General features: G+C 35.4%; 3 protein-coding genes across 4 annotated transcripts; 2 read left to right on the forward strand and 1 right to left on the reverse strand.

The window, feature by feature from the left end:
- The first annotated feature begins 167 nt into the window (after positions 1–167).
- On the forward strand, positions 168–2,041 carry LOC112513341 (homeobox-leucine zipper protein ATHB-13-like). 2 transcript variants are annotated; one of them, XM_025119575.1, is made up of 3 exons: positions 168–290; positions 460–860; positions 1,462–2,041. In XM_025119575.1, exons 1-3 carry the CDS (start codon positions 218–220, stop codon positions 1,834–1,836), a joined length of 849 nt encoding a protein of 282 aa, XP_024975343.1. In that variant the 5' UTR covers positions 168–217; the 3' UTR covers positions 1,837–2,041. The 2 variants fall into 2 exon arrangements, with proteins under 2 accessions (XP_024975343.1, XP_024975344.1); XM_025119576.1 differs by lacking the exon at positions 168–290 and adding an exon at positions 336–373.
- An 11,516-nt stretch (positions 2,042–13,557) lies between these two features.
- Positions 13,558–17,486, forward strand: LOC112512129 (probable serine/threonine-protein kinase PIX7). Its single transcript, XM_025117972.1, has 6 exons — positions 13,558–13,716; positions 14,819–15,147; positions 15,480–15,615; positions 16,235–16,371; positions 16,466–16,589; positions 16,793–17,486. The coding sequence occupies exons 1-6, from the start codon at positions 13,584–13,586 to the stop codon at positions 17,269–17,271; spliced, it is 1,338 nt and encodes a 445-aa protein (XP_024973740.1). The 5' UTR covers positions 13,558–13,583; the 3' UTR covers positions 17,272–17,486.
- Positions 17,487–18,899: 1,413 nt separating this feature from the next.
- Positions 18,900–27,031, reverse strand: LOC112513479 (protein IQ-DOMAIN 31-like). The gene is made up of 8 exons (XM_025119755.1): positions 26,953–27,031; positions 26,759–26,804; positions 26,526–26,642; positions 25,327–25,599; positions 23,610–23,813; positions 22,742–22,816; positions 20,816–21,797; positions 18,900–19,136 (listed from the first exon to the last, which is right to left on the reverse strand). The coding sequence occupies exons 3-8, from the start codon at positions 26,598–26,600 to the stop codon at positions 19,105–19,107; spliced, it is 1,641 nt and encodes a 546-aa protein (XP_024975523.1). The 5' UTR covers positions 26,601–26,642; positions 26,759–26,804; positions 26,953–27,031; the 3' UTR covers positions 18,900–19,104.
- Positions 27,032–27,396: the final 365 nt, after the last annotated feature.

Below are 27,396 nucleotides of genomic sequence, written 5' to 3' on the forward strand. Positions count from 1 at the left end.
CCTCACCCCCATCTCTTATCTCCTCGAGGTTTAAAAAGAGGTTATTGCTGTATCTCTAGTGTCTTTGCCACCCCCATGTTCCTTTCCACATCCAAGATCCATCCCCATAAGAGTCAGAACAACACACAGAGACAGCTATCAAGCTGCCTGAGAGCTCTGTGACATTGGCCTAACTTTACACATTAAAAAAAAGGCTTTTCTTTTTTCCACTACTGACATGTCCTTCCTCCCACCTGAACCCATGTTTTTTGGCTATGAAGATGACCACCACCCTCCTCATGATTTCCAAGGTTCCTTCTCTCTCTCTCTCTCATTTTCTCTCTCTAGATCTGCATGTATACGTTTCTTGACAACCAAGCATAATTCAGACGCTGTATGTATGTATGGCTTAAGTTGTCTGTATGAATTAGGGTTTATTGTATATATAATTAAGTTGGTTGATTGGTTGTTTGGATGCAGGTGTTCAGACACTTTTGATGAGAAGATCTATGTCGTATTCCGGGATGGAAAGGTGCGAAGAAACGCGTGCGGGTGGTGGTGGTGGTGGTGCGGATGATGATATGTCGGAAGATGATGGATCACAGCTCGGGGAGAAGAAAAGAAGGCTGAATTTGGAGCAAGTTAAGGCTCTTGAGAAGAGCTTTGAGTTGGGAAACAAGCTCGAACCCGAGAGGAAGACTCAACTGGCGCGAGCCCTTGGGTTGCAACCGCGGCAAGTAGCCATATGGTTCCAGAACCGAAGGGCTCGATGGAAGACCAAACAATTGGAGAAAGATTATGATGTCTTGAAGAGACAATTCGAGTCGGTTAAAGCAGATAATGATGCTCTCAAGAACCTAAACAAGAAACTTCATGCAGAGGTATTATATACATATATATTCATAGCTTAATTTGATAGTTTCTTTTAAAGATTGAAACTTTATCACATGGGTAATGTCAAAATCCTAATCCTATATATGTTTCTTCCAAAATCTTTCAAAAATCAAGTCTTTTTCACATGGGTAATTCTAGAATTGGATTAAGACATCATTAGATATTGTCTCTCTGTGTGTGTATATATATATATATATATAATCTTGCTAATTAAGCCATAGCTTAATTCTTTCAAAGATTGAAACTTAATCACAAGGGCAATGTGAAAACTCCTGTGTTTTATCCAATTTCTTTCAAAAATCATGTCTTTTTTCACTTGGGTAATTCTAGAATTGGATTAAGATATCATTAGATATTGTCTGTGTGTGTGTGTATATATATATATATATAATCTTGCTAATTAAGCCATAGCTTAATTCTCTCAAAGATTGAAGCTTAATCACATGGGTAATGCCAAAACCCTATGTCTGTTTCAAACTTCTTTCAAAAATCAAATCTTTATCAGATGGGTATGGGTGTAATTCTAGAATTAGATAAAAAGACATGATGCATCCATTCAGCCATCAAGATTCCATTTTTGTTCTTCAGTTATTAGCTGTAAAAGGTGGAGAATCAAATGGGATTAGACCCATCAATCTAAACAAGGAAACAGAAGGATCATGGAGTAATGGAAGCGAAAACAGCTGCGATCTGAACACAGTGACTGGCACCATGACACCATCAGAAGAAAGCCCAATATTTTATACCCAGATTTCAAACAACATCTATCCCAATATGACGTCATCCATCGGGCCGAATTCCGGTCTAACTCAACTCCTTCAAAACCCTTCGACCACCGATCTCCTGAACCAACGGCTAAACCAAACGGTTGGTAACGAAAGCTTCTGCAACATGTTCAACGCTATCGAAGATCAACCGGCTTTTTGGCCATGGCCTGAGCAGCATCCTCAACATCTTCATTGAAGTCATTTTTGTTGGATTTTTTTCCCACAAAAATCCCATTTTAAATTTGATACAAGCACCCATTTTGCAATTTAATTGGTGTATAGAATTGGTTTACATGCATTTTATTTGTATTAATTAAGAGGAAAAAATCAAAATCAAAATCGGATTACGAATCAATTTCTTGTGATTATAGTTTGAGTTGCTTGTAACATAGCATGATATGGGAATAAATTAAATCCAAGTATATATAAAAATATATATTTTTTGTAAAGGGTTCATGTGACATGTTTAATTTTTTAATTATTAAAGCATCTTCTATAGCTGTGTTAAAATAGAGAAAACTAACAGTTCTTTTGTTTCAACAATTATGTTATCGTGTATGTTAAAATAGAGAAAAGAAAAGAGAGAACGTAGACTTCTCTAAATTTGGAGAATTCTTTAGGGGTTGTTTGCTTACCTCTTAATAGTTACACTAAGAGACAACCTCTTATTAGTTTCATTAAGAGACAACATCTGATTCTGAATCGTTAAAAGGTGAATCTTGTTTGACAAAAAAAAGTCTGCCTCTTAATGGTTCTAAAACCCTCTGAATGATTTTCTATCCTGGATCCCCCTTAACCATTAAGAGCGCTAATTTCATTTTACATAATTACCAAACAATTATATTTCATTTTGCACTATATTATGAGAGCCTCTTAATCATTCTGACCACTTAATCATTTTACACCAAACCATTCAGCAATTACCACACAACACCTAAAACTCCTTATTTGAGAGAGAGAAATAACATTTAATTTTTTTTTCACCTACAGGAGAAATAGAAATTAAATGTTTAGGAGAGGAAAATAATATTTTATTATAAATGTATTGAATATTTTAATAATATAATTAATAATAGAATTGCTAAAATAGAGTAGCTATTGGATTTGGTTGTAGTTTTTTTTAAATATTTTAACTTTGAATATTTTGTTTTAAAAAAAATTATAATATAAATGTTAGAGATGTTGTCATATTCCAAATTTGTTTATTTTAAGTACCAATAATATTTCAAGATTAGAAAAAAATGAATCATATTATTTTACTTTTGTTTCTCTTTTAATTTTTCTTACTAGAATAATAAACTTAGGGGTTGTTTGACAGTTGTTAAATGATTTGATGCAGAATGATTAAGTTGTTAGAATAATTAATAGGCTCTCATAATATAGTGTAAAATGAAATATAATTGTTTACAAAGGAATTAGGATACTGAATGGTTAAGGAACACTCATGATACAAAATCATTCAGTTTTTTTTTGCCAAACAAGATTCGCCTATTAACAATTCAGATGTTGTCTCTTAATGAAACTATTAATAGATAAACAAACAACCCTTATGCTTACATTTGTAGGGGGCAATTTAAATAATAATGATTAAATATTGTGTAAAACGTTATAAAATAAAGGCGTTTTATCAACAGATTGTTTCGTTGTAAATTTTTGACGGATTTATGGTGGAACACTGATTGATTTTTAGTCCAATGATGGGCAATCCACTGTTAATCATGATCACTGGCCGTGAGATCCATCTGTCGATGGTTTTTTTCAGGCGGATTATTGATGCATTTTTTCTGTCCGTGAAACCCTTTATTTTTGTAGTGGGATGAGAAGAGAAAGTTAAAGGAAATGTACAATATGAATCCAATGAAAAAAATCTGAAATATTTGAAAATGCATATGTAAACCAATGTTACAGTATTCACAGATGAATATTCAAATTGATTTTTTCAATAATTCAAATATCAATTTAAAGGGGTATTTTTTGGCTCATTCAACAGTTAAAGCTAACGGGGGTCTAAAAATCAAATTTTGTAATATTCACTCCACCCTCTTTACAAACTGAGATTATATGGTTATTTCTATACACTTTATAAATACAATCCATGAAAGAAACAACTATTAAGGGTCGTTTACCAAACGCTTACCCAGATAAACACTTATCAAGTTACATTATCTTATCGGATGAATATAGTAAGGACTAAGAATCTTACCCGGTAAGAGCGAGAGAAAGACCAAGAGTCTTATCCGGTAAGTGAGAGCGACGACTCTTACCTTAGTAAACGATTACTGGGTAAATTATTGCATACGGTGCCGTTTTGGTGACTAAAGTCTTACTCGGTAAGTAAGTGATAGTGTTAAATTTTACCGGTAAATGCTTACCAGGTTTGGCTAAAAAGATTTTGAAATATTGACAATTGGAGTATGTTTCATACAAAATCAAATACATTCGTTATCATATGAGCTCACGTACGTATCATATCAATAAATATTATTTTTAAATCCATAAAATAATATTAAACTTTTTATATGTTTTTCTAAAACCATGCAATTAATTCGTCATATTAAAAAATGACAAATTGCATGAAAAAGTAATGTATTTTAATTTAATTCTTATTTTTGGTAACGTACTTTCAAAACTTCCATTTTTGTACCTATGATGTAAAGTTTAAATATTTAAGTATCCGGGTAATCGATTGAAGCATTAACCGGTTATCATGTTGATGTGGCGAGTTATATGGTATCCAACTCAGTATTATTTGCTGACGTGTTAGTGACATTGATTTTTTTAATCTAAAATTAGTCTTCAAGCGGTTACCCGAATACTTTAATGTTTAAAACTTTACATCTTAGGTATCAAAATGAAAGTTATGAAAGTAAATTACCCAAAATAGTTTTCAGGTTAAAGTACGTTACTTTTTCATTCAATTTTTCTCTAAATAAATGTCATGAATTTGATGGTATACGTTGATTTATAAATAGTCTCATTTAATTGGGATATTCAGTAGCAAATCTAGGATTTTTGTCGAACGAGTGCTTTTTAAAGTGGATCAAAAATTCTGTAAAATAGTCTGATGTGCAGTTTATAGTGGAATTCCACTGTTTCAAGAGATTTTTTATTTTTTTTTATTTCAATCGACTTTTCTGATATTTTTATTGGTGTTTCTTACATTCTTTAATATCCTGAAGCACAGACTCAAAATTTAAGAGATGCTTCTTTCATGCCTCAAAAAATGTATTTGTAAATTCAGTTCAACGGGTGCAAGAAACCCTACTTGAACATGAATAAGCCCCCCGTATTATTCCTCTATCGAAAGGTACAAAATTTTAAGTTCGTGAAAGGTACAACCGTATTAATTTGTTGTGTGTCATCGTACGTATTTTGAAACTACAATGAGAACAAATTTTATTTGGTAGAGTTGGTTTGCAAGGTTTTTTATTTCACCCCAGACCCAAGTTCGAATCCTGTTAGTGTCATTTTCTTAGTCAATGAGAAGAAAAAAAAATGTATTTTTATTAGTCACAAACATTGTACAATTTTATGGTAGTTTTTAATTAGCTGAGTTAGAAATTATGTAACAAAATTGCATAACAGTTATGCTAAAATCTCCACTAAATTTTAAAAAGAAAATAGATAAAAATATGACATACGTGTTAAAGATGCTCTGATTAACAACTTCGGCTGAACCTTTTGATTGATACTGAGAAATTTTAAATATTTTAATTAATAACCATGATTTATGTAAAATCAGTATCATGTAACGAGCCTTAATCATTTGAAAAACTCTAAAAATTTGTGATATCCATCTTAAACCACTAATTTAAGATAAATAATGAGATAATTAGGTCGAGATTAATCAGGGCCGTTCCAATTTTTTTGGATGCCCTGTTACAAATTGCACGACAAAAGAGTACCAAAAGAACCAGTTTCGAGTGACAGGTGTATGAAAACCTTTGACGGGGTTGTTGGATATCAATGGTAGAATGACGAACCAGTAGAAACTCGTAGTTACGCAGCTTTGGGGATTTCAATCATCAAATCGGGAATAGAAGATCGAAGAGGCGCTCCTGATAATGAGGTAGACGTACACTAGAAGAAAGTCGGCTTTTGGGTTTTGATGTTGAGTGTAGATTCAGGATTTTGGGCTGTGTAATCCATATATCAGTGCCTTAAAAGAAAATATAAAACTGGTCTCCGTATTCTTTTTGGGCCCTGTTCAAATTCTCCTATTTAACCCCCCAATTGACGAGCCTGATATTAACGATATTTTGAGAAAATTCAAGTGTCGTACATCTCTCTCTCGGTTACATACACCACGCACACATGCGTACAACTAAATCTGCACAAAGTGTAACCATAATATAAACAATCTTAATAAATTATTTATTATGTTTCACAAACTATAATACTATTTTTTTTTTTTTTTTGTAAAATACTGATAACAATTTATTCATTTTATGTGCATATTTAATTGTAAGAATATATGTGTGTAACACATCATATAATATCTATACTATCTTATTAAGCAAATTTAGCAAAAGTCTTAAAGTCTTAAAATTTTAAATGACCAAAATACCCTTTATAATATTTTTTCACTTTTTCACCCCATCATCTCCTCACATACACTCACCTTCTCACAACCAATTTTTTTTTAAATTATAATTTTAAATTTACACATTATACCCCTATAATTAATTAATTTACTTTATGATTCTTTAATTTTAAATGTTTCATTTTAAACATTTATCAAATTAACATACATAATCGTATATCAATTAAAACATGTTTAAAAAATACATTTTTATTTTAACAAGTTACACCATTATAATCGTCTCGTTAATACCTTCGAAATGAGTTCAATATTGAATAGTTTTTTACTTAATTATATTATTATAYATTATATATACTGTRAAAAAATATTTTTAATATTTACGATTTATACTTTTATAGTTATTTATTTATATATATACTATATATTTTGGGGTTAGGCTGTCCAAATTGCACTGTATAATATATTTTGAATTAATATGTTCTTGGGTTTTTTTGAAATATATATATATATACATGTATTAATTCAACTTTAATCTGAGTTTCTGGACAAGAAAGAGGGTAAGCAGTTGAAATTTCATTCTAAAACCCATCTTTTTTGTCTTTTCATGGTTTATGATCTGTTAAATTTGTAGTTTTCTTTATTGGTTTTGAGTGTTTATCTTAAAACTCAAGTTTCTTGGTTCTTTGCTCTTGGTGTAAATCGAATACATTTGTGGAGTCGTTTAAATATGTTGGATTTTAAAATATATTGGATTTTAAACTGTTATACAATTTTTTTCCATCAGTAGTCTGTAATTGGAACCATAACTCTTGTTTATTCAAATTGTATTAATATGTAAAGACCAAGTGTAACATATATCATCGTTAAATCTTATCTTATAAAACCAATGAAACTTCAAATCGTTAAAATTCATGGCTCCCGCCGCATTGTGCGGGTACACAACTAGTAACGATGCAAGAGGCTGTTTGGTTCAGTCAGAGTAATGAATTTACATTTCCCCAGTTTAACCTGAAATCAAAATTTGGGATTCTGAAGGAATAAACTCATTATATTATATAAAATCAGACAGTTTCTTTTATTTCTATTTACATTGATTACTGCTTAATACATCTAACCAAACACTTGATGATTAGATAAATCAGTATTTGAAATTAAAAAAAATATATAAAAATAAAAAAGGGGTTGGATTTTGTGAAAAGGGGGAACAAAGGTGGAAAGGACTGAAAGAGAAAAAGGGAAAAAGCGAAAAGGAATCGAAGCACGTTTTCCAAGGAGAGCAACCCGCCAAACACATCCAAACCATCCACTCCATTTTCCATTTTTATTTTTTTATTTTTATTTTTATTTTTTTATTTTGTTAAATAATGTATGGATTTTTACGATAGATGAAACTTGACGTGTTTCTTGAAATGTCGGCTTTTAGGAAGGGGTGGTGTTACTGCTTTCTTCATGAGTTCATAACTAAAGAACATTATCATGCAAGGGGTTGTTTGCCAGTTGTTGAATGGTTTGGTGTAGAATGATTAAGTGGTTGGAATAATTAAAAAGGTTCTTATGATATAGTGCAAAATGAAATATTATTGTTTGGTAATTATTTACAATGAAATTAGGGTGTTGAATGGTTAAGAGAGGTTCAGATACAAGATCATTGGGTTTTAGAACCACTAAGAATGATGAGTTCGAGAGTGCCAAACCTATACAGTTACGCTGCCTGATTTCTCAAAACATCTTGGAATACCGTTGGTGATGATATTTGTGTCGTTCTGACTAAATTTATAGGAGTCGTTGGCGTCTACGGAGGTTGAACCATGTCGTAATTTATTCGGCTCCAGAAGTTACAACTCCGAGAGATGTAATAGACTATAGACCCATAACATGTTGCAATATTCTCTATAAATGCATCGCAAAACTATCAAAAATTGTTTGGCAGATGTCGATGGGAATCGTTATGCTTTCATTTGGGAAAGATCGTCTTAAACAATAAACTATTGGCATAACAGCTGATGCATGGATACCATTTGTCTCGTGGTGCTGCAATATGTGCGTTTAAGGTGAATATTCAAAAATCCTACTGTAACATGGATTGGAGTTTCTTACAAGTTAGCTTCGACTTTATTCGTTTCCTCCAAAAACGGTCAGTTGGATAACGACTTGTGTGTCTGCCACGACCTTGTCACCTAACGTTAATGGAGAGACACATGGGTTTTTTTTAAGGGGCAATGAGGACTACATCACGGGGACCCTATATCACCTTATTTGTTTACATTAATTATGGAGATTCTCGTTATGAATCTTATGAGAGGAATTTGGATGAGTGAGAACTTTATTTATCAGAGAATCGCAATATCATCCATTTAAACCACCATGGTTGTGTCTGATTGGTTTGAACTTGACTCCAAAGGTCAAAGGTACCAGGAGATCACAGGTTCAAATTCAAGAAGGAATAAAAATCCTCTTGTGACCACGGAGGTTCAAATGCGGTGACTTCGGGCTATCTGCAAAGCAGGTGGTCGCCCTGGGATTAGTCGGCTCGCATAGCGGGTTGGATATCCAGGTTAATAAAATATATATATATATATATATATATATATATTGTGAATGTTCTAACCCTTGTTTTGTTTTGTTTTGTGGTTGTCTCCCCGACATCTATTGTGATCTGTTACAACCCAAAAAATGGACCAATTGCAAAGTATGTAATTAACAATGGCCAAAGTGGGACAACGTCTTAGTCCAGACATCGATTAGAAGTGGTTTCAGTCAAAATCGTACCAAACAATCATGAATGGTGATATATTTGAGTTTTGGTGTTTATTCTAATTAGTGAACTATGGGTTTAAGCTCAAGCACAACCAAAAAGAAATGAGTAAAATGGTGGAGTTAGAAATACTTGACACTGATATAACGTTGTGCAGATAACTTTGGCTATGTCCACATCGATACACCAGTTGAGATCGGTCCACTTAAAGTGTTATGTCTAAATGAAAAAGCAGAATCGTCAGCTTATTACACTTCTCAATCGTTGGTTATGGTTTACAGTGGATCACTCATGCCACTTGCAATTTGAGGAATATTAAGTGGAAACTAAAATGACGTATAAATATCTTTCTGAATTGACTTAAGATTCTTGCAAGAATTGAAGAATAGAGGGATTTCATGATTGAGTAAAATTCATTTGAAGGGTTCTTGCCTTCTTGGAACGATGACAAAACTCTTAACTTATAGTCATAATAATCCAAGAAAAATGAAAGTTGTGAACACCCGCAACCACGAACGTCCATGATGTATGTTGTCTAAAAACATTGATTTTTTCCCTTCGAGGAATGTTGAAGTCCTGCATCGACTTAGACTTGAACCATTGCTCATGAATATATGTTGGAACCTCCATTCCTCCTCAATTGATCTTTTGGAGACTAAATATGGAGGTTCCATATATTTTCACATGGTATCAGTAGAAGGGGTGTGTTGGAATCCTACATCAACTATACTTGTACCATTTATCATGTATATATGTTGGAACCTCCCAATGCTGCTCAAAGGCTAGTTTCGAGAGTAAATACGAGGGTTCCTGTTGGGTCACCGATAATTTGTTGATGATCTCTCAATCTACCTTTAATCAATCTTTGTACGTTTAGTGGTTCTTTGTAAAAGTTTGGTCGTGCTTAACAAGTTCGGCAAATCGAAGACTGACCGATTTCCAAGGAAGTGTCTGCTGATGTGGAACAGAAGACGCAACTCCCGATTTATACCAAACTTTTGTCCCTACCTCCTTTGTTGATTTCCTCAGCTAACGATCTTCCCACTTGTTAACCAATATTCGGCATCATGTGTACAATGACAAAGACTTCTTCATAGGAAAATTTCACGTCCGATTTTGAGGGGGGGGAGATCCTATCCCAATTCCTGTTGTGTCCTAAGTCAACTCTATCCTCTTATCCCCTCTTGACAAGTATCCTTGTGCATTTAATGCATAAAGGAGTATAAAAGAAAGAGCGCCTGGTCCATGCAAGGTTACACTTTCAAAAAGATTTCTACGTGAATAAGTAGTATCCGCAGCAATTCAAGTGCAACATAACTTCTATATGTTTATAGTCGTGTTCTAGTTTTCTAAGAGCAAGATTGTTAGAACTGATTTACAAATCTTTTCTATTCCGTAAACAATCGTGTCTTCTTAGTGTAATTATTGAATATACATACATATATATGGTGTAATTGTATTCAACATCCCCCCTTACAATTACTTGTGTTCTGCCATTCTCAAATGGGACTATCAGTTCCACATATTCTCACAAAAAAAATCAGATTCCCAAAAATAAAATACTGATATTTTTATGGTTTTACAACTTTCATGAAAATAGAAATGTCATGTTGTACCACTTGGAAAACAATTATTTGTCTTTGACCTAATTTGTTTGAATTCAAAAATCTTTTACTAAAAATAGTAAATATTTAATTGTACCATTTTGTAGTTTTGTTACTGAAATCATTTCTAATTATTTTAAAAGTTAGAATTCATTTGGGTTTTCGTTCCTTTAGCATAATCCGTTAAAAAAGACTGTTGAATTTAGGGGCATTTTGGTCTTTTTTACATTTTCTCTCATTTCATATCACAAAATTCAACTACCCCTAAATAACCCCCTTCCACCCCTCTCATACGTGATCTCGATCTCCGTCTCTTGCACCCTCATCACAACCATCGTAACCCCTTTCCCAGCCACTCATCCACCACTATCATCAGCGCTCCTTACTGACATCGATAAAGATTTAGACAGTCAATAAAATATGGATTATTAGATTCATTGAAAGGTTCTTGAGAAACACAATTTTACCAGGTGAGACTCTCTCGATTCCTTAACGTCCTTATTGAAAAAAACACGAGTTTTGATGTTCTTCTTGAGAAATATTAATTTCGTTCTCGATTTCTTTGGTTGCTGGGAAAAGACGACTTCTAAGGGTTCTTGAGAAATCTTCATCTCGATTTCTTAGGTTCAGGGAAAACACAAAGAACATATTCACACAGGTTCATCTGGTGATATCTCTAGACTACAACACACATCACAAACACACAATTGAAGGAAGATTTTCACATACTAGATTAAAAAACAATAAAAAGTTGTGGACTAACTGATTTATAATGGTTTGTTGGTGTATATAAGATATGAACAAACCGATCTAGGAGCTACACTTCCGAGTTACAACTGCAGAACCATATTGAAGTACAGGTTCCGCATGTAACAAAGCTGGTTAAAACGATGAAAACCAGTCCAAATTGCGAATTTTAAGGGACAAAGCCCGTACTTGCAAACTTATAGGACGAAAGTAGCAATTCTTAACAAACCACACGGACCAAAAAAACGTATTTTAGGGCCTTATTTATTTTGGGCTTTTAGAAAAAAGGTGGTTATTTGTTTGGTAAGTTGGATTGGGCTAAATTTAAAAAGCCCAATGGACTGATTAGTTAGACCAAAAGCATGTTCATGGGCGGCCCAAGCCCAATTCATATTTTTCTATTTAAAAAATATTAAAAAATATTTTTTTTAAAATTTAAAATTGTTTTTAAAGTAAACAACAAAATTGGTCCCTGTAGTTTGTCAAAAATAACACTTTCATACCTTTAGTTTCAAATTTATTAGATAATCATTGTGGTCTGTAAAAACGTCTGGATTTGATAAATATCATTAACGGTCGTTGAAGATTATGTTGGGAGGGGGCGGGGAAGGGGGGGGGGGTGTAATTTTCATCGTTTTATATGTTTTTTTTTGTCATTACCCAATCAAAATCTATTTTACGGTTTTGGTCCTTGTGGTTTTCATTGGTAAAAGACAAAAAAAAAAAAAACAATAAAAAGATGAATATAATCCTCATTTAACGGACTTTTTTGACATCTAATAAAGGGAGGGACTAAATTCAGACGTTTTTGTAAACCATAATTACCAGCTTGTGATTTCAAAACAGTTGAAACAAACTTTTTTAAAATAACATAGCTGTTAAAAGATACTGCAAATTGTAATTTAAAATCTTTACTTTTGGTAGCAGATAAAATCGATGTGTTTTTGATCCAAATGGAACGCCAGACTTGTTAATTAAAAACGAGAACGCTTTTTCCATCATTTGATGACGTGTAACGCGATGTCATCCTCATACCGTATCTTCATTTTGACTTCTTTTTATATCAGTTTCGATTTGAAGCCTCTTCAATTGATTAATATATCTCCAATAAATTGTTTTTAGAAATTTCAACACTCATTATATTATTAAAATATTTTATAAATTTATTATTTAATTAAATTTGGTAATTTTTTTATGTTTTTATTGAAGTATATAATATTTATATACGGCAAATGCAACAAATAAACTCACACACCCTCCTCATCTATGGTAATGTTTGAACCTCTGACCTTCTAGAAGGCTAAGAGCTACGATACCGTTAGGCCAAATGCCCTTTGGTTATTTATGAATAAATAATCGAGTATCTCACGAGCTTTTCGAGTCGAGTAGCTTGACTCGACTCGTTAATATATCGAGTCGAGTCGAGCCGAGCCTATTCGAGTCAAGTGTTGATCGAGTCGATCTCAAATAGCTTGCGAGTTATCTTTTATCATTTACACCCTTTATTAAAAAATACCCATAATACAAAATCATTCAAAATATAAGAACTGAAAATGTAATTTTCTCTACTGCAAATATCTCTTTCTTCTCTTTTCCCCTTCCTCCCTCCACATTACCCAGACCCTCTGCTTTTCATGCGAAACGCACGTTTCCCATCCTTCACACATAAACTCTCTCTCTCTCTCTCTCTCTCTCTCTATATATATATATATATATATATATATATATCTTCTCTCTCATCTTGATTTATTGGTTGGCCTCGATAATCCCCCTGTCGTCTCCTGTTTTCTTGAAAAAGGTTAATAAAAGACCCCCCCCCCCTGTTCTTTTCTCCGATACATACATGAATTGTATCTAATATACATGAATTATCAAGAGAAAACACCACTCTGTTCACTTTCTTTCATACTTTTAGGGTTCTTCATCTCTTCTTCTTCCTTCACATCACTCCAATTTCTTTCCCCCATTGCCTCTGCATGTCATATTTGTGATTTGGGTCATACCCTTTTCACCATTTCTCAACTCATTTCATGTTTCCCACCCAATTTCTCATCTGGGTGTCACCTGTTTTCCCATTCATCAGTCTCATAGCAGATACCCATCTCAGGGTAATTCTTGATAATTGGTATTTTTTCTTAAGGATCTTGCAAGAAATCTTGTGATTCCATTTGAAGTAAGCTGGAATTGGTGTGGTCACATATGGGGTTGGGTTATGGTCTGAATTCATAGGGGTTTAATGGTCTGAATTGATAGGGGTTTAATGGTCTGAATTTAGGGTTTCATTTGGAACAAAAATGGGGTTGGATAAGAAGAAAGAAGATGAGATTGAGATAAGAGGATGTTGGATTAAGTTCAGCTTCTTGGGGAGATGCATATCCACAAGGTCTAAAGTGGAGAGCTCCATTTGTGGAAGTAGTATTCCATATGGTAATTTTTCATTTTATGCCCAAATTGACTTCAATTTGCTTCAATTATGCATGATTTGTTTCTATTTTAGGTGCATCTTGTTGTGTGGGTTATTATACAACCATTTACATTTGTACAATCAATACAACTCAATCTCAACCATCCATTTAATTYGATGAATATGTAATTTCATAGAAGTTTTGATTGTTTCCTAATATAAAGTATTGATCATAATTAATGAACCTTATTCGTCTTCCATAATTATTTAAATCATAATAAATGAACTCTCATCATTTCCATAAATATTTCAATTTATTGGGTTGCATTGGTTCTACAAATGTGACGGGTTGCATTTGAAACAATCTCTCTCTCTATATATATATATCCCATTTGTGGATTTCAATTGTTATCTTCCCCATTCATTGGTTTCCATCTTGAAGAGAAATGATCCATTCTTTTAAATGGTGGAATTCAATGTGTGTTATTGAAGTGTATATTATAAGATATAATGGTTTAACTTTTTCAAAAACTTTTTATTACCGGTTTGACATCCGTATAAGCTATTTATCCATACATTCAAAAGTGCTTATTACCGGTGTCACATCGGAATAAGTCAATAAGTTGTTTTTATCAGCAATCCCAAACACCCAAAGTGCATCTTTTTGGTGTGTTGTTGATGGTGTCATCTAGTTGTTTATAAAGTAACAATGTTTGGTAGGGGTGTATTTAGCAATGTATATGATGCATTTAGCCTGAGCCCTTTTTTGTCCGAGTAAAATAAGTGGGACAAAAAGTCAGGAGATAAGATAAGATTGGTAAATTACTGAATTACCCATGTTGAAATAAAACCCTAAAGCCTTCCGTAATCATTTCACTTGTCTACCTCACTCTTGTTTTCCAACAAGCTTACAAGCATTCTTGTGTACAAAAGTGACATTCTTTAGTTATGCAGTATAACATTCTCAAATCTGTCAGAAGGTCATCGATCTAAAAGAAACTTGCCAGAAGGTCATTTGACCAAAATACCCCTTTTCTAACGCGTATCGAGTTCTTTTAATTGAATCTAATGCTTATCGTAAATATAATTGATGATAACTAATTTTTTGCTTATTATTTAAACCAGCGGAAAGTAAGTCTACGAACGATACTAGTTTAGACCAACCGGTCGTTTTAGCGGCTTCATCTAGCAACGGGGAAAGCACCCCATCGACACCAAACGTAACCGAGGAGCTGAACATCGCTTCTCAGCTTCGGAAGTTTAATTTCAACGAACTTAAGTCGGCAACAAGGAGCTTTAGACCCGAGAGTCTTCTTGGTGAGGGTGGATTTGGGTGCGTTTTCAAAGGATGGATTAACGAGAACGGAACTATGCCTGTGAAGCCCGGAACGGGTTTATCTGTTGCCGTCAAGACCCTCAATCACGATGGACTACAGGGTCACAAAGAATGGCTCGTATGCGTCTTTTTATACTTTTGCTCTTACGAAAAGGCAAAATGCATCAAAAAATGCAACTAAATTTGGTTTATTTGCTATTTTGTATCTATTTTTTAACAGGTAACATGTTGATCTTGTAACATTTGATGACGTGGATACTTGTTTATGACGAAGTGGACATTAAACTTGACATCTGTGTCATCAAATGTTACAAGATCAGCAGATTACCTGTCAAAATGAGGAACTAACCCAAACTTCATTTCATTTCGATGAATTTTGCTTTTTGTGTAAATTATATATTTCTTTTCTTACGTATCGATGGAGTTTTCGTGATATTGATATTGTGGCAGGCCGAAGTTAATTTTCTTGGCGATCTCTTGCATCCGAATCTCGTTAAATTGATCGGTTATTGCATCGAGGGTGACCAAAGATTGCTTGTTTACGAGTTTATGCCTCGAGGAAGCCTCGAAAATCATCTATTTAGAAGTACGTTCGTTTGATGTTGTTGACTTTCAAATTTTAACATATATGTTTATTCTCGTTTTCACACTTTTCACTAGCCAGGGGTCGTCATTGAAACAAACGCTCTACTCTGTAGCGCAGAGGTCACATTTGCGTACATCTTACTCGTCCTAGTCTAGTAGACCCCACAAAACCGCTCTACTCTTTAGCGTAGAGGTCAGGTCAACATACGTTTTATCCCCTAGATTCACCACTTAGGATGCGTTTGGAACACTGGACAGGACATAACAGATATCAGTGTTCCACATTTAGCAATCTTTTTAGTGGAACAAACATGAACAGAGTGGAACAGGCGTGTTCCATCCCCACCACCCAATGGAACAAGGTGGAATATACCTATATTTTATTATAATTTAATAGATTATATATATTAATCAAAGTAAATAAACAACTCATTAGGGGTATATTAGTCATTTTATTTTTATCAGTTTTGTCTTGCCAAACGCTGAACAACTGTTTTGTCTTGTTTTGTCCAGTTTGGATGCCAAACATACCCTTTAATGCGAGCATGCTTGTATGCTAGGCTCATTTGGTTTGGTTTTAGTTCGAAGGAGAATTTATTGAGCGTAAACTATCTTTACAGGGTCGTTGCCCCTACCGTGGGAGACTAGAATGAAAATCGCTCTCGGTGCCGCGAAGGGTCTTGCTTTTCTTCACGAGGAAGCCGAAAGACCCGTCATTTATCGGGATTTTAAGACGTCAAATATTTTACTAGATGTGGTTTGTGGCTCTTGACCTTTGACTTTTACGTTCATGATATTTGTCCCTAAAATGAATAACGATGAAAATCATATTGTATCGATTCTTGTTTTAGGATTACAATGTGAAGCTCTCTGATTTCGGACTCGCTAAAGACGGTCCGGAAGGGGATAATACCCACGTATCGACTCGTGTGATGGGAACTTATGGCTATGCCGCCCCCGAGTACGTAATGACGGGTATGTTCGTCTTTTTAACTTATAGTGCACCGGTATCTATGTCATCATATTTTACTAGATCAGCATGTTACGAGTCAAAACCAGTACAAATTACGGAATTTTGAAACTCTGTTACATCGATTGAGAAAAAGAATTATTCGCTGAACTAAATAGGAATTATATTCTTGTTGCGTTCCGTATCTAACGAGTTCCATAAATGCCAGGACACTTGACGTCGAAGAGTGACGTATACAGTTTCGGAGTCGTTTTACTCGAGATGATAACCGGACGAAGATCCATGGATAAAAACCGACCCAATGGGGAACATAATCTCGTAGAATGGGCACGACCACATCTCGGGGAGCGGCGGAGGTTCTACCATTTGATTGATCCGCTACTTGAAGGTCGGTTCTCGGTAAGAGGTGCACAGAAAGCGGCTCAACTGGCTACGCTTTGCCTTAACCGTGACCCGAAGGCTCGACCATTAATGAGCGATGTTTATGAAGCCTTAATGCCGCTTGTGAACTTGAAAGACATGGCGTGTTCATCGGCTTATTTTCAGGCGATGCAGGCTGAGCGTTCGACCCCGAATCAAAGTAGTAGAAATGGGCGGTCAATGAGGAGTCTTTCGATTCCGAGCTATCCATATGTGTCGCCACATCGCAATGATGGACCTTACAGGTCTCCCAAACCTGTGAGATAACCAGACGAATGATTACTCATTCGTTTCATCATAATCAGACGAATGATCGATCATTCGTCTCTTCATAATCAGACGAATGATCAATCATTCAGCTGGTTATTGTTTGATGGTCCTTTTGGGACCATCAAAAACTGGTATTGTTTTGTAAAAGTTAAATATAAAGCATATATAGGTGAACTTTGTCTTTGGCTGGTCACCATTTATAAATAAATAAAATATTCGGAAAAATGATAAAAAAAACTTCACAACATTATTTGAAATTTCACAACAAAATGTTATAATGGTAAAAAAAACCCAAACTCTCATAGGAAAAATGATGTGAAAGTTACTTTCATAGCGTTTTGCTATAAAATTTCAAGTGTTAAAAAGTTGTCTCATGGGTTTTACAAAAGCAGGTTGGTCTCACATGATCTCAAGTCTCGATGATGGTTCAAGTATAATTGGATATCCAATTGTAATTGGATCAAATCGGATCTAAAATTTCAACATCTAAATTGGACTGGTCGGTTTTTTATGACAATCTAAGATCCAATAAGACCGAGTCGATTCGCCGATCATCTGATTATTAACTATGTATAATTATTAACATTATTTGTTAGTTAATATTTATACGTATTGGTTATTAATAAATTAAGAAAATGTATAAATAATTAGTTGAAACAGTTATTAATTGGTTGAAAACTGTATCAAATTACATTATATGAAACCAATTCGATCATCGGATTAAATTGGATTAAATCGAATGTCTAATGCTACTTGGATGTCCATTGAATGATTGGATCGGATCAGATCCATATTAATTCATTAGATTTCAACCGATGAAAAGGAGGCACGCATGTGCATAGAGATGGCCAAAAGTCAGTTCCGGACCAAGAATTGCATTTCGTAACTATTCCCAACCAAAAACCCATGGCCCAGCCTATGTGTTCTGTAAATGGTCCCGGGCCCGGGCCCGGGCCCAGGCCAAGCTCAAACCGATCCCATTTTTTTTCTTTCAAAAATCAATTTTTAACGTAAAAGATCGAGTTTGAAAACTTTTTTTTGGATGATATATCATTAAAATACATTTTAAAATCTTTAATTGGATCATTCAAATACACTTTGAAAATATTTTTTACATAAAAATATTTTAGATGTTTTTATAATTACAATTTTCAAGATTTAGCATCGAAACAACTGGAAAAACTTGTTTTTATTTTAAAGTTTTTGGTAAAAAAAACTTGATATATAATTTATAATAACTTATTTTTCAAAATAGATCGGGTCTATGTATAGGTCCCAGTCCCATCCCCATAACTGGTCTTCGACTAGCGCGAGCCATGTGTTTTCCAGAAAAATGCCGGACCGATCCCGGTCAGGCCCAATCCCAAATCGGTCCTAAGCCAGATCAGGCCCATTGGGCCATTTCTACATGAGCATATGATATCCAATATCCAAGTACATTGAAAGTTTGAAACACATAAAATGATCTTGAAATAAATAGGTCCAAAACAATGTGGGGATCATCATTGTACGTTTTAACGGGTAATCTGTTGATTTTGTAACATTTGGGCCGGGTCGAACCATGGATTTTCCAAAAAAATGCCGGACCGATCCCGGTCAGGCCCAATCCCAAATCGGTCCTAGGCCAGATCAGGCCCATTGGGCCATCTCTACGATGAGCATATGATATCCAATATCCAAACCAAATACATTGAAACACACAAAATGATGTTAAAATAAATAGGTCCAAAAACAATGTGGGGCCCATCACTGTACATTGGCTAATAATAACACCACCCAAAAGCCTGAAAGGAATATAATAAGCATAAAACAAAGAAGCAGTTTACATGATCATCTCTTCCACCCCATTTGGACCACTTTATCTGAAATCACAACTATTTATCAGTCTTCAATGTTGTCACCAGATTCAACAACTACAGAGTTTTAACATTAAAAGAAAACAAAAGAAAGGAAGGAATTTATATTTGTGTTTCCGAAATTACAAATTGTATAAAAAAGTAACGTACTTTAACTTGATTTCTATTTTAGGTAATGTACTTCTAAAACTTTCATTTTGATATCTAAGATGTAAAGTTTAAAACATTTAAGTATCCGGTTGAAGCATTAACCGGTTATCTATCATGCTGATGTGGTGAGTGATTTGGTATCCAACTCAGTATCATTTGCTAACGTGGTTAATGACATGGATTTTTTTTAATCTAAGATTAGTCTTCAACCGGTTACCTGGATAATTATGTGTTGAAAACTTTACATCTTAGGTACCAAAATGGAAGTGTGAAAGTACGTTACCCAAAATAGGAATCAAGTTAAAGTACGTTACTTTTTTAGGCAAAGGCTTGGAAAAGTGAGGAAATGAAAATAAGGAAAATAATTTTTTCATGTTCTTGAACGGGAGAGAAAGGTAAGAAAAATGTTATTTTAAAAATATATTTTTAGGGTAGTTTTGTAATTTTAGTAATCTTTTCAAAAGGGTTTTAATTTCTTTCTTATCCTCCCACGTTTGGAAGAAAAGTTTTGGGAGAAAACTTGTACCCTAAAATAGATGTCAACAATGAAAAAAAAGGTACACAGTTTTAGAAAAATGTAATTATTAACTCATTACATTTTTTAATTAACTAAATGACAAGTTTACTCTTAACAATAGATGGAGTAATAAATTTCTTCGTATCATGATGAAGGGTAGAATTGGTAGATAGATACTTGCTTTTGAAAACCGACACTTTCTACTGCATTCTTGAAAGCTTTTCGTTTAAAGAAAAGAAAGGAAATGGAGGGTAAAAATGAGAAAACAGAAAAACCATGTGTTCTTTAAACTTTTTAGGAGCGAAAAGAAAGGAATACAAGAGAAAATATCATTTATGTTTCCTCCTAAATGTGAGAAGAAAAGAAGGGAAAGAAAATCCGAAAGAAGTTAAATATTTTTTATGACAAAAATACCCTCATAATGAAAAGTCAAAAAAAACAAATATAAATAGTATATTTATGAAAATGTTTTAAGTATAGGGGTTGGGTTCCGGTCAGAAGGAGAGTTAAAGTAAGAAGCGTAAGAAGAGATCTCTACACTTGGAGCACCGGGATGCTAACAGATTAATCTCCGTATCAAGCACGATTTATAGGTGGGTTTGAGATTTAAGGTGATCAAGAGTCTAGATCCCTTCTTATGTTTCTCACTTTAACTCTCCTTCTCATATGATCCAATGCCTTGAGTATATAGTAACCTCCTAATATATTAAAAGAAAATTGGCTTCATACTGGTCGGAAGGTCATGGACTTAACTAACATATCATTTAAGATTATATACCTAAAAGTGAGCTTAATGGGAAAACATCTAAAAAATGAAAAAACTGAGTGAACACCGTAATAACCATTCATGTACGGTATACACATACGCATACAAGGAATTGAAGATGTTTTGTGGTTTCTATGCACGTGTGCATATTGGACAAATTCCTTATATGCACATGTATACTGTACGTATGATTGGTTATTAGATTGTTCCTCAGTAAATTATAGCATAATAAACGAATATAGATTTACTTACCGTCTCTAGTGAATATTTGCGGTTTGTTACTTTTAGTCCATCCTTTGCCGTTGGCTTGTAACGGCTTCTGAACCCGCGGTGACTGCAAGCTCGGTTTTCCGGTGGTGGATGATGGCAGCGAATGCCGCCTGATGAAACCATTTTCACCACCATCTTCTGCAGCCTTAGCCACGGCTTGAGCTCTAAGCTTAGCCTTAGCCGATTCAGTCGCAGCCATATAGCTCGGCAAAGCCGCTGTGTTCGGCAAGCCACTCTCACCATACTCTTGTTTTGCTGGAAAAGACTTTCTTCTCCTTGTTTTCTGGTTTTCTTTGCTACAATTATTTTCCGAGCCGTTTAACTCCACATTCCCATTGGTTTCTCCAGCCAGTGGCTCAACCGCCTGATGATCATCTTGCAAACCATCCTGCGGTTTAGCCTCTAGAGGTGGAACCGGAAGTGGTTCAGGCTCGGGTTCAGGTGGTTCGGTTATTACATCATTTAGTTCCACAAACGGCTGAACCGAACCCTGTGCAGAAGTATCGGGATTTGGGGAGTCTGACACATGATCCAAAACGATTGGCAGTTTTTCGGTTGGAACTTCAGACTTTTCGGAAGTCAATATGGAAATCTTCCGTAGATTGCGTTTCACCTTTTCGAGTTCATTATGAGAATGCTCCTGCACTGATTCCGGTTGGTGGCTAGACGTTTTCCTTGAAGTAAGTTTCGGTTTCTCGGTTTCGGTGGATTTGACCAGGTTACTTTCGAGATTTGCCGCTGGAACTCGGCGAACGCTTCTTTTTGGCCTTCCGCTTTCTGGTTCTTCGGGTTGTAATTTTGTTTGCTTTCTTTTAGGCTTTGAATTGGGCTTCTTTTCCTGTTGTGGAAGTGGTTCCCAAAAGCGGGAAGACGACCAACGCTGAAGCCATTTTGGAACTGAATTCGGTTCAGTCGCATCATACTGGATGATTAAAGGCATGACCGTGTGCGATGAAGCAACAAGCTAAAATAAGCAATAAAAGCATATGTCAACTTTTAAGATGATAACAATGATCCTTAATTGTTAGACTAAGAATTTATTACTCTCTCTATTAATAAGGATAAAATTGTCATTTAGGATCTATTTGTTTTAGCTTAATGGGGCTAATAGCTTATTTGATAAGCTATACATGATTGTTTGATAGTGGTTTAATAATATAAGTAGCTTATCAGTAAGCTTCTAGGGGTGAGCTATATGAAGAAAGCTAAGTTTTTCCAAACCTGCCCCTCACAATTAAAAAACACACTCCTTCCGTCTATGAAAAAAAACTCTCAGTCCATTCAAACAGATAAATCCACACAGTCAGCTTTATCCATTCATGAAGACGAAAAACCAGCCAAACAACCCCTTAGATAACTAAAAGTATAATAATTACACATTGATTAGTTAAACGAAAATAGATCAAGCAACGAACGACAAGTACCATAGGTAAAATTAGTGCTAGAAAACTTCGGCAAATGCCAAACACAGCGGTAATATGATAAAATGGCAAATTGCATGAAAATGTAACGTACTTAGGTTTGAATGTTTGATTCGTATTTTGTGAAACATACTTTCAAAACCTTCGTTTTGGCACCTCGGATGTGACATCTCAGACATTTAGGTACCTACTTTACATATGAGAATGCATGAAGATGCAACGTACATTGATCCAATTCCTATTTTGGTGTAACATACTTCGGTCTAAATGTTTGACATATCAAAACTAAGGTACCAAATTGAAGGTTTTGACAGTACGTTACACAAAATAGGAATCATACCAAAGTACGTTACCTGGGAATACTCGACTCGTTAACACCCCTACTCCCACCCCACCCGGACCATACAGGGGTATAAATGATTACAATTTGATAAAACAATGTGACACACACACACACACACACACATATATATATAGTTGAGGATACCTTAGTGCCAAATGCATTTGTTGATAGCTTTTCTGATCGGAGAGATGTGCCAAGCAAATCTGCCCGTTTCTTATCCTACAGAAACAAAATAGAAAAGAGAAACCGAATAAGTTACATATGGAACAACAAGATCCTATCCACCAAACAAATCAGATGAATCAGGATGCACCAATACAAAGTGTCTCGTTCTCGAAGGCTGCGTTTGGTATGCGGACCGGACTTTACAGGCGAGAGTGAAGTAAGCGGGTGAAAGAATTCTGGAAGGTTTTAGTGTTATGAATTGACATAGGAAGTTTAGTAATTTACCAATCTTGTTACGAGTAGTTTTAGTAATTTAAGGGTTGCCATTTGCCAACGTGGCCTAAATCAATCAAGTCCTAAAGAACCACTACCTTAGTTCCATAAGACAACCATAAGAGAAAAATGAATTTGCATAGCATGTGCCCCGGAAGGAAGTTGTCATCTAGAGAGCATGAAACCAAACCAAACCAACCAAGCACGGTACATGTATATCCCTGAATGTGGGGCCGGGGGTGGGGGGATGTACGCAAATCTGACCTCCATTGTGAAGAGGAGAGCAGTTGTTTCCATCAAGACCCCCAGCTTGTGCAAAGTGTGCCGYGGGGGGAGGGGGAGCGTAAAAGAACGAAAAGAAGTTGAAAATSTGGGGCCGGGGGTGGGGGGATGTACGCAAATCTGACCTCCATTGTGAAGAGGAGAGCAGTTGTTTCCATCAAGACCCCCAGCTTGTGCAAAGTGTGCCGTGGGGGGAGGGGGAGCGTAAAAGAACGAAAAGAAGTTGAAAACACGAAAGGCAGTAATGCAAAATATAGAGAACATGATAAGTAGTAAAAATGCAAAAATTTACCACAAGTTCTCCTGGAGCGTATTTTCGAAGCATGTGACTACCATCACCAGAAAGTCTGACTCTCCGGCCACGAGCCAGCGCCTGAAACTCAACAATCGCGCGCATGCATCTCAAAGTAGCTACAGCCTGTTTCCTAACCAAACGACCACGAACTTGCGCTTGAAGCCTTATGATTCCCTTGAGGGCACAAAATGCCCGACGAGCCTTCATATGCAATTATTCATGTTAGTATAAGACAAAAAGACAAGATAAGTTATATAACAAACACAAGCATAAATTCGTGTAAGGCCGAGGAACAAATAGATGACCAACACCTCATCTTAACTGTGTTTCTGTAACAGTTAAAAACACAAATCCAAATGAGTCCTGCCTAACTCCCATGACAAATGATCCAAAACAGGGGGACATGGGTACAAACAAAAGAAGGGTTTGGACGATCGGGTCCTTTGGTTAAATGACCTTCTGACATGTTATGTTCTTTCTTAAATCCATGTGATAGGTTTGAAAATGTAAGTTAGAGATGGAAATTTTACCCGTTGGGGCAGGGATTCCCTGGTTTGACGGGTAACGGGGTGGGGATTTATTTTCATACCTGATGCAGGCTCGGGGTGGGGTCGGAGATGACATTACCCGCCCCTAATTCGACCCCGATTATTTTTTTATTTTTTTAATATATGTATATAGTGTGTGTATAAATATGTATGTATGTATGTATGTATATATGTATATATTTATTATTAAATGCCAAATATACTTGATTTTCAGTAGTAATTAATGTAGTGACTATTCATCATAATTTTAGTTTTAAAATACATTGTTTTTCACTAAACAGGTACCCAATGTGTTCCCTGAACCCGTTTGGTATTCCTTCCCCTCGAACCCGTCAGGTGTTAGTCGTGTCGGGGTCGGGGTTAGGGACGGGGGGATTAAACGGGGGTCAGGGACGGGGGATGCATTACCTGTCAAATACCTACCCCGTTTCCATCCCTAACGTCACTGCTTAATAGAAGAATGTCACCTCCATACACAAGAATTCCTATAAACCTATCAGAAAGTCCTGGATTTAGAAAGTACTACTTAGGAGGTTGTTCAGCTAAATAACGCTTGGAGGACTCCACAAGTTGACGACATTCTTTTAGATTCCTTTGAACCAAGAGAAGATGTTCAATAAGTTCTTCTAAATAGATTGATAACTTAAGATATTAGGAAAAGTGGTGATTATCCCTACGGCAACCCCTGGGGTTTCTTAGAGTCTGTTTCTTAGCAGCTTAATGAGCTTAATAGAACTCAGGGCTTATTTGATCAGCTATACATGATTGTTTGGTAGTGGCTTATTCAATACAAAAAGCCAAGTTTTTTTCCAAATCTGCCCCTACAATTAAAAAACAAGTTTCTTCCATCTACGGAAAAACCCTCACAAACAAAAACCTTCCCAATCTATACAGGCAGATTAATCCATTCAGATAACTTTATCCGTATACGACTTAATGGAAAACCAACCAAACAGCCCCTTACACAATTACTGCTTCTCGAATACAAATGCTACATTATTCCATGGCTCAGCATAATGTAAATCCGCAACTAAATAGAAAACTATTAAGATAAAGCTATTGTAAGTTACGATAAATGTGTTTTTGCAAAAAGCAGCACGAGAATAAAAAATTATGAGCAGCATTTTCCTTAAACAGAAGCATTAAATCAAGCAGAAGAAAATTACCATGTAACCCCTGAAAGCTGCCTGTGCCTTTGTGGCAGCTTGCTCTAGCTTGATTAACTCGTCTTCTTTAGCAGTATTCAGCCCCACGGTACTCCTTACAACTTCAGTTGTATCACTCGTTAGGTTGGCACTGGCGGTCTTCTCTAACTCTGTATGTTCTCCACTGATATGCATAATAGGAGGCACTGGGCTTGAAATCACCATAGAATCATCATCAAAATCCTTTGATGGTGGCTTAGAATTGATGGAGGTCTTCTTGTTTACAATGGCATCCTTCAAGACATAATAAGGCATATGGATCAAACTGTTTAGTTGTCGATCTCTTTTTCTTTGTTTGGAAAATTCAAATGACTGAAACTCGAGGAACAAGACACCCAACCTCGGTTTATCATCTCAAACAGCCACCTCATGAAAAAAAACATTTCCCTTATAGCCACCTCACAATTATTTTTTCCTCACAAAATAGCCAAGAAACTTCAAGGCACTTTTCTTTGCAGTTTCTGACAAAATCTGAAGCATCCAGTGAAAAAGTGGGCCCACCGCAAAAACCAAATAACCGGACGTTGCGGTATCATGGTTCCTTGCGTCTATGGACAAGAAACAAGTCAAAGTCGCAAGCGGCGAAACTGCAAGCCCATTTTGCAGCTTGAGAAACCGCAAGAAAAAGTATCTTTTCCTGACGTGGTTATTTACGATGATAACCCCCGAACCTCCCATCATCACTCTAAGTAGAGAGGTTGTTTCCTTAATTCTAATATCTAGCATTATAAGGAAATTAGTTTTATAGAACGTCAAATATGTCAACCACAAGGGTGGTGCCTGATTGGTTTGAACTTGGCTCCAAAGTCAAAAGTACTAGAAGGTCCCAAGTTCAAATCCAAAGAGAAATAAAAATCCCCTTGTGGCCACGGTGGTTCAAATGCGGTGACTACGAGCTATTTGCAAAGCAGGTGGTCGCCCTGGGATTAGTTGGCTCGCATAGCGGTTTGGATATCCAGGTTAATCAAATATATATATATATATATATATATGTGTGTGTGTGTGTGTGTGTACATCTCCTAATATAACATTCTATAGGACTTAAAGTTCATACCATCAAACAATTGTGCATCTAAAAGTGTTGCAATAAATAACCAATATGAGAAAATTCAACAAGCACAACAAAATACAAGTGATGGATCTAAAAAGCCATTCCTTACTTTAGAGAGATTAGATTTCGATGACTTTTTCCCAAAAAGCACAGTCTTGATCCACTTTCCTGGAGACTTCCCCATTGTCAATAGATGCCTGTTAGAACTGGTTCAACCTTCAAGCCTCTGCATATTCGAAAATGAAGTTTCAGAGAAGCGTAGCAATCAATTGAGTAGAAATTGAAGCAATGTATCTAAAAATCTATTCAAAACTTGATTAGTGGAAACAAAAATTACGTTACCAGTTAGGTTATGAACACAAAATGAGCTTCAGATCTGCAAATGTACCTGAAATGAAATGATTCTCAGAACCGTAAGTTGCCAATCGCCAAAAAACACAAGGAAAAATTCAATCAGAGGTAATAAACAAACACGATTAGAAAAACTGATTAAATGTTCAAATCGAAGGTGACGAACATTGATTGAGATATGATACCTTGAGTTCGATATGTGTGTGTGTGTGTGTTGTATGTATAAAATGGGGTTCAACTAGCAGTCGCTTTTGGTAAAGGTGTTGGGAGGAGCAGTTTAGAAGGCATTAGAAAACAAGAAGGGCACGATGATCCCGGATGAAATGGTGTCGTTTATTGGCAGAGGACTCCTTCCAGTTCCACATTTGTCCTTTACTTTCCGTTTGGTCAATGATACTCCTCCTCTTGTAGAAAACAAATTCCATTTGAAATTTTTATATCATTTTATATATACATACATGTATATGTGTGTATATATATATATAGGGGTCTATTCAAGGGAGAACTGAGTTGTTTGTGGTAACTGTGAGAACCAATACTAACCACAAATCAATAGATAAATTAGGAAATTTATAAATTTGGTAATTTTAAATTAAAATCTTAATGCAAGGATATTTTTGGTATTTTAA

The sequence above is a fragment of the Cynara cardunculus genome, assembly GCF_001531365.2.
Source record: "Cynara cardunculus var. scolymus isolate 2C chromosome LG 5, CcrdV1, whole genome shotgun sequence".
NCBI lineage: Eukaryota > Viridiplantae > Streptophyta > Magnoliopsida > Asterales > Asteraceae > Cynara > Cynara cardunculus.

Bases quoted from the DNA above. Each gene is read 5' to 3' on its own strand.
- LOC112513341 (XM_025119575.1), top strand. From the start codon at position 218: ATGTCCTTCCTCCCACCTGAACCCATGTTTTTTGGCTATGAAGATGAC. The intron at 291-459 runs GTTCCTTCTCTC...GTTTGGATGCAG, and splicing joins CCCTCCTCATGATTTCCAAG to GTGTTCAGACACTTTTGATG. The intron at 861-1,461 runs GTATTATATACA...TTTGTTCTTCAG, and splicing joins ACAAGAAACTTCATGCAGAG to TTATTAGCTGTAAAAGGTGG.
- LOC112512129 (XM_025117972.1), top strand. From the start codon at position 13,584: ATGGGGTTGGATAAGAAGAAAGAAGATGAGATTGAGATAAGAGGATGT. The intron at 15,148-15,479 runs GTATGCGTCTTT...ATATTGTGGCAG, and splicing joins AGGGTCACAAAGAATGGCTC to GCCGAAGTTAATTTTCTTGG. The intron at 16,590-16,792 runs GTATGTTCGTCT...CATAAATGCCAG, and splicing joins CCCCGAGTACGTAATGACGG to GACACTTGACGTCGAAGAGT.
- LOC112513479 (XM_025119755.1), bottom strand. From the start codon at position 26,600: ATGGGGAAGTCTCCAGGAAAGTGGATCAAGACTGTGCTTTTTGGGAAA. The intron at 25,600-26,525 runs GTAAGGAATGGC...TATGTCTTGAAG, and splicing joins CGAAATCTAATCTCTCTAAA to GATGCCATTGTAAACAAGAA. The intron at 22,817-23,609 runs GTAAATTTTTGC...TTGTTTCTGTAG, and splicing joins ACGCTCCAGGAGAACTTGTG to GATAAGAAACGGGCAGATTT.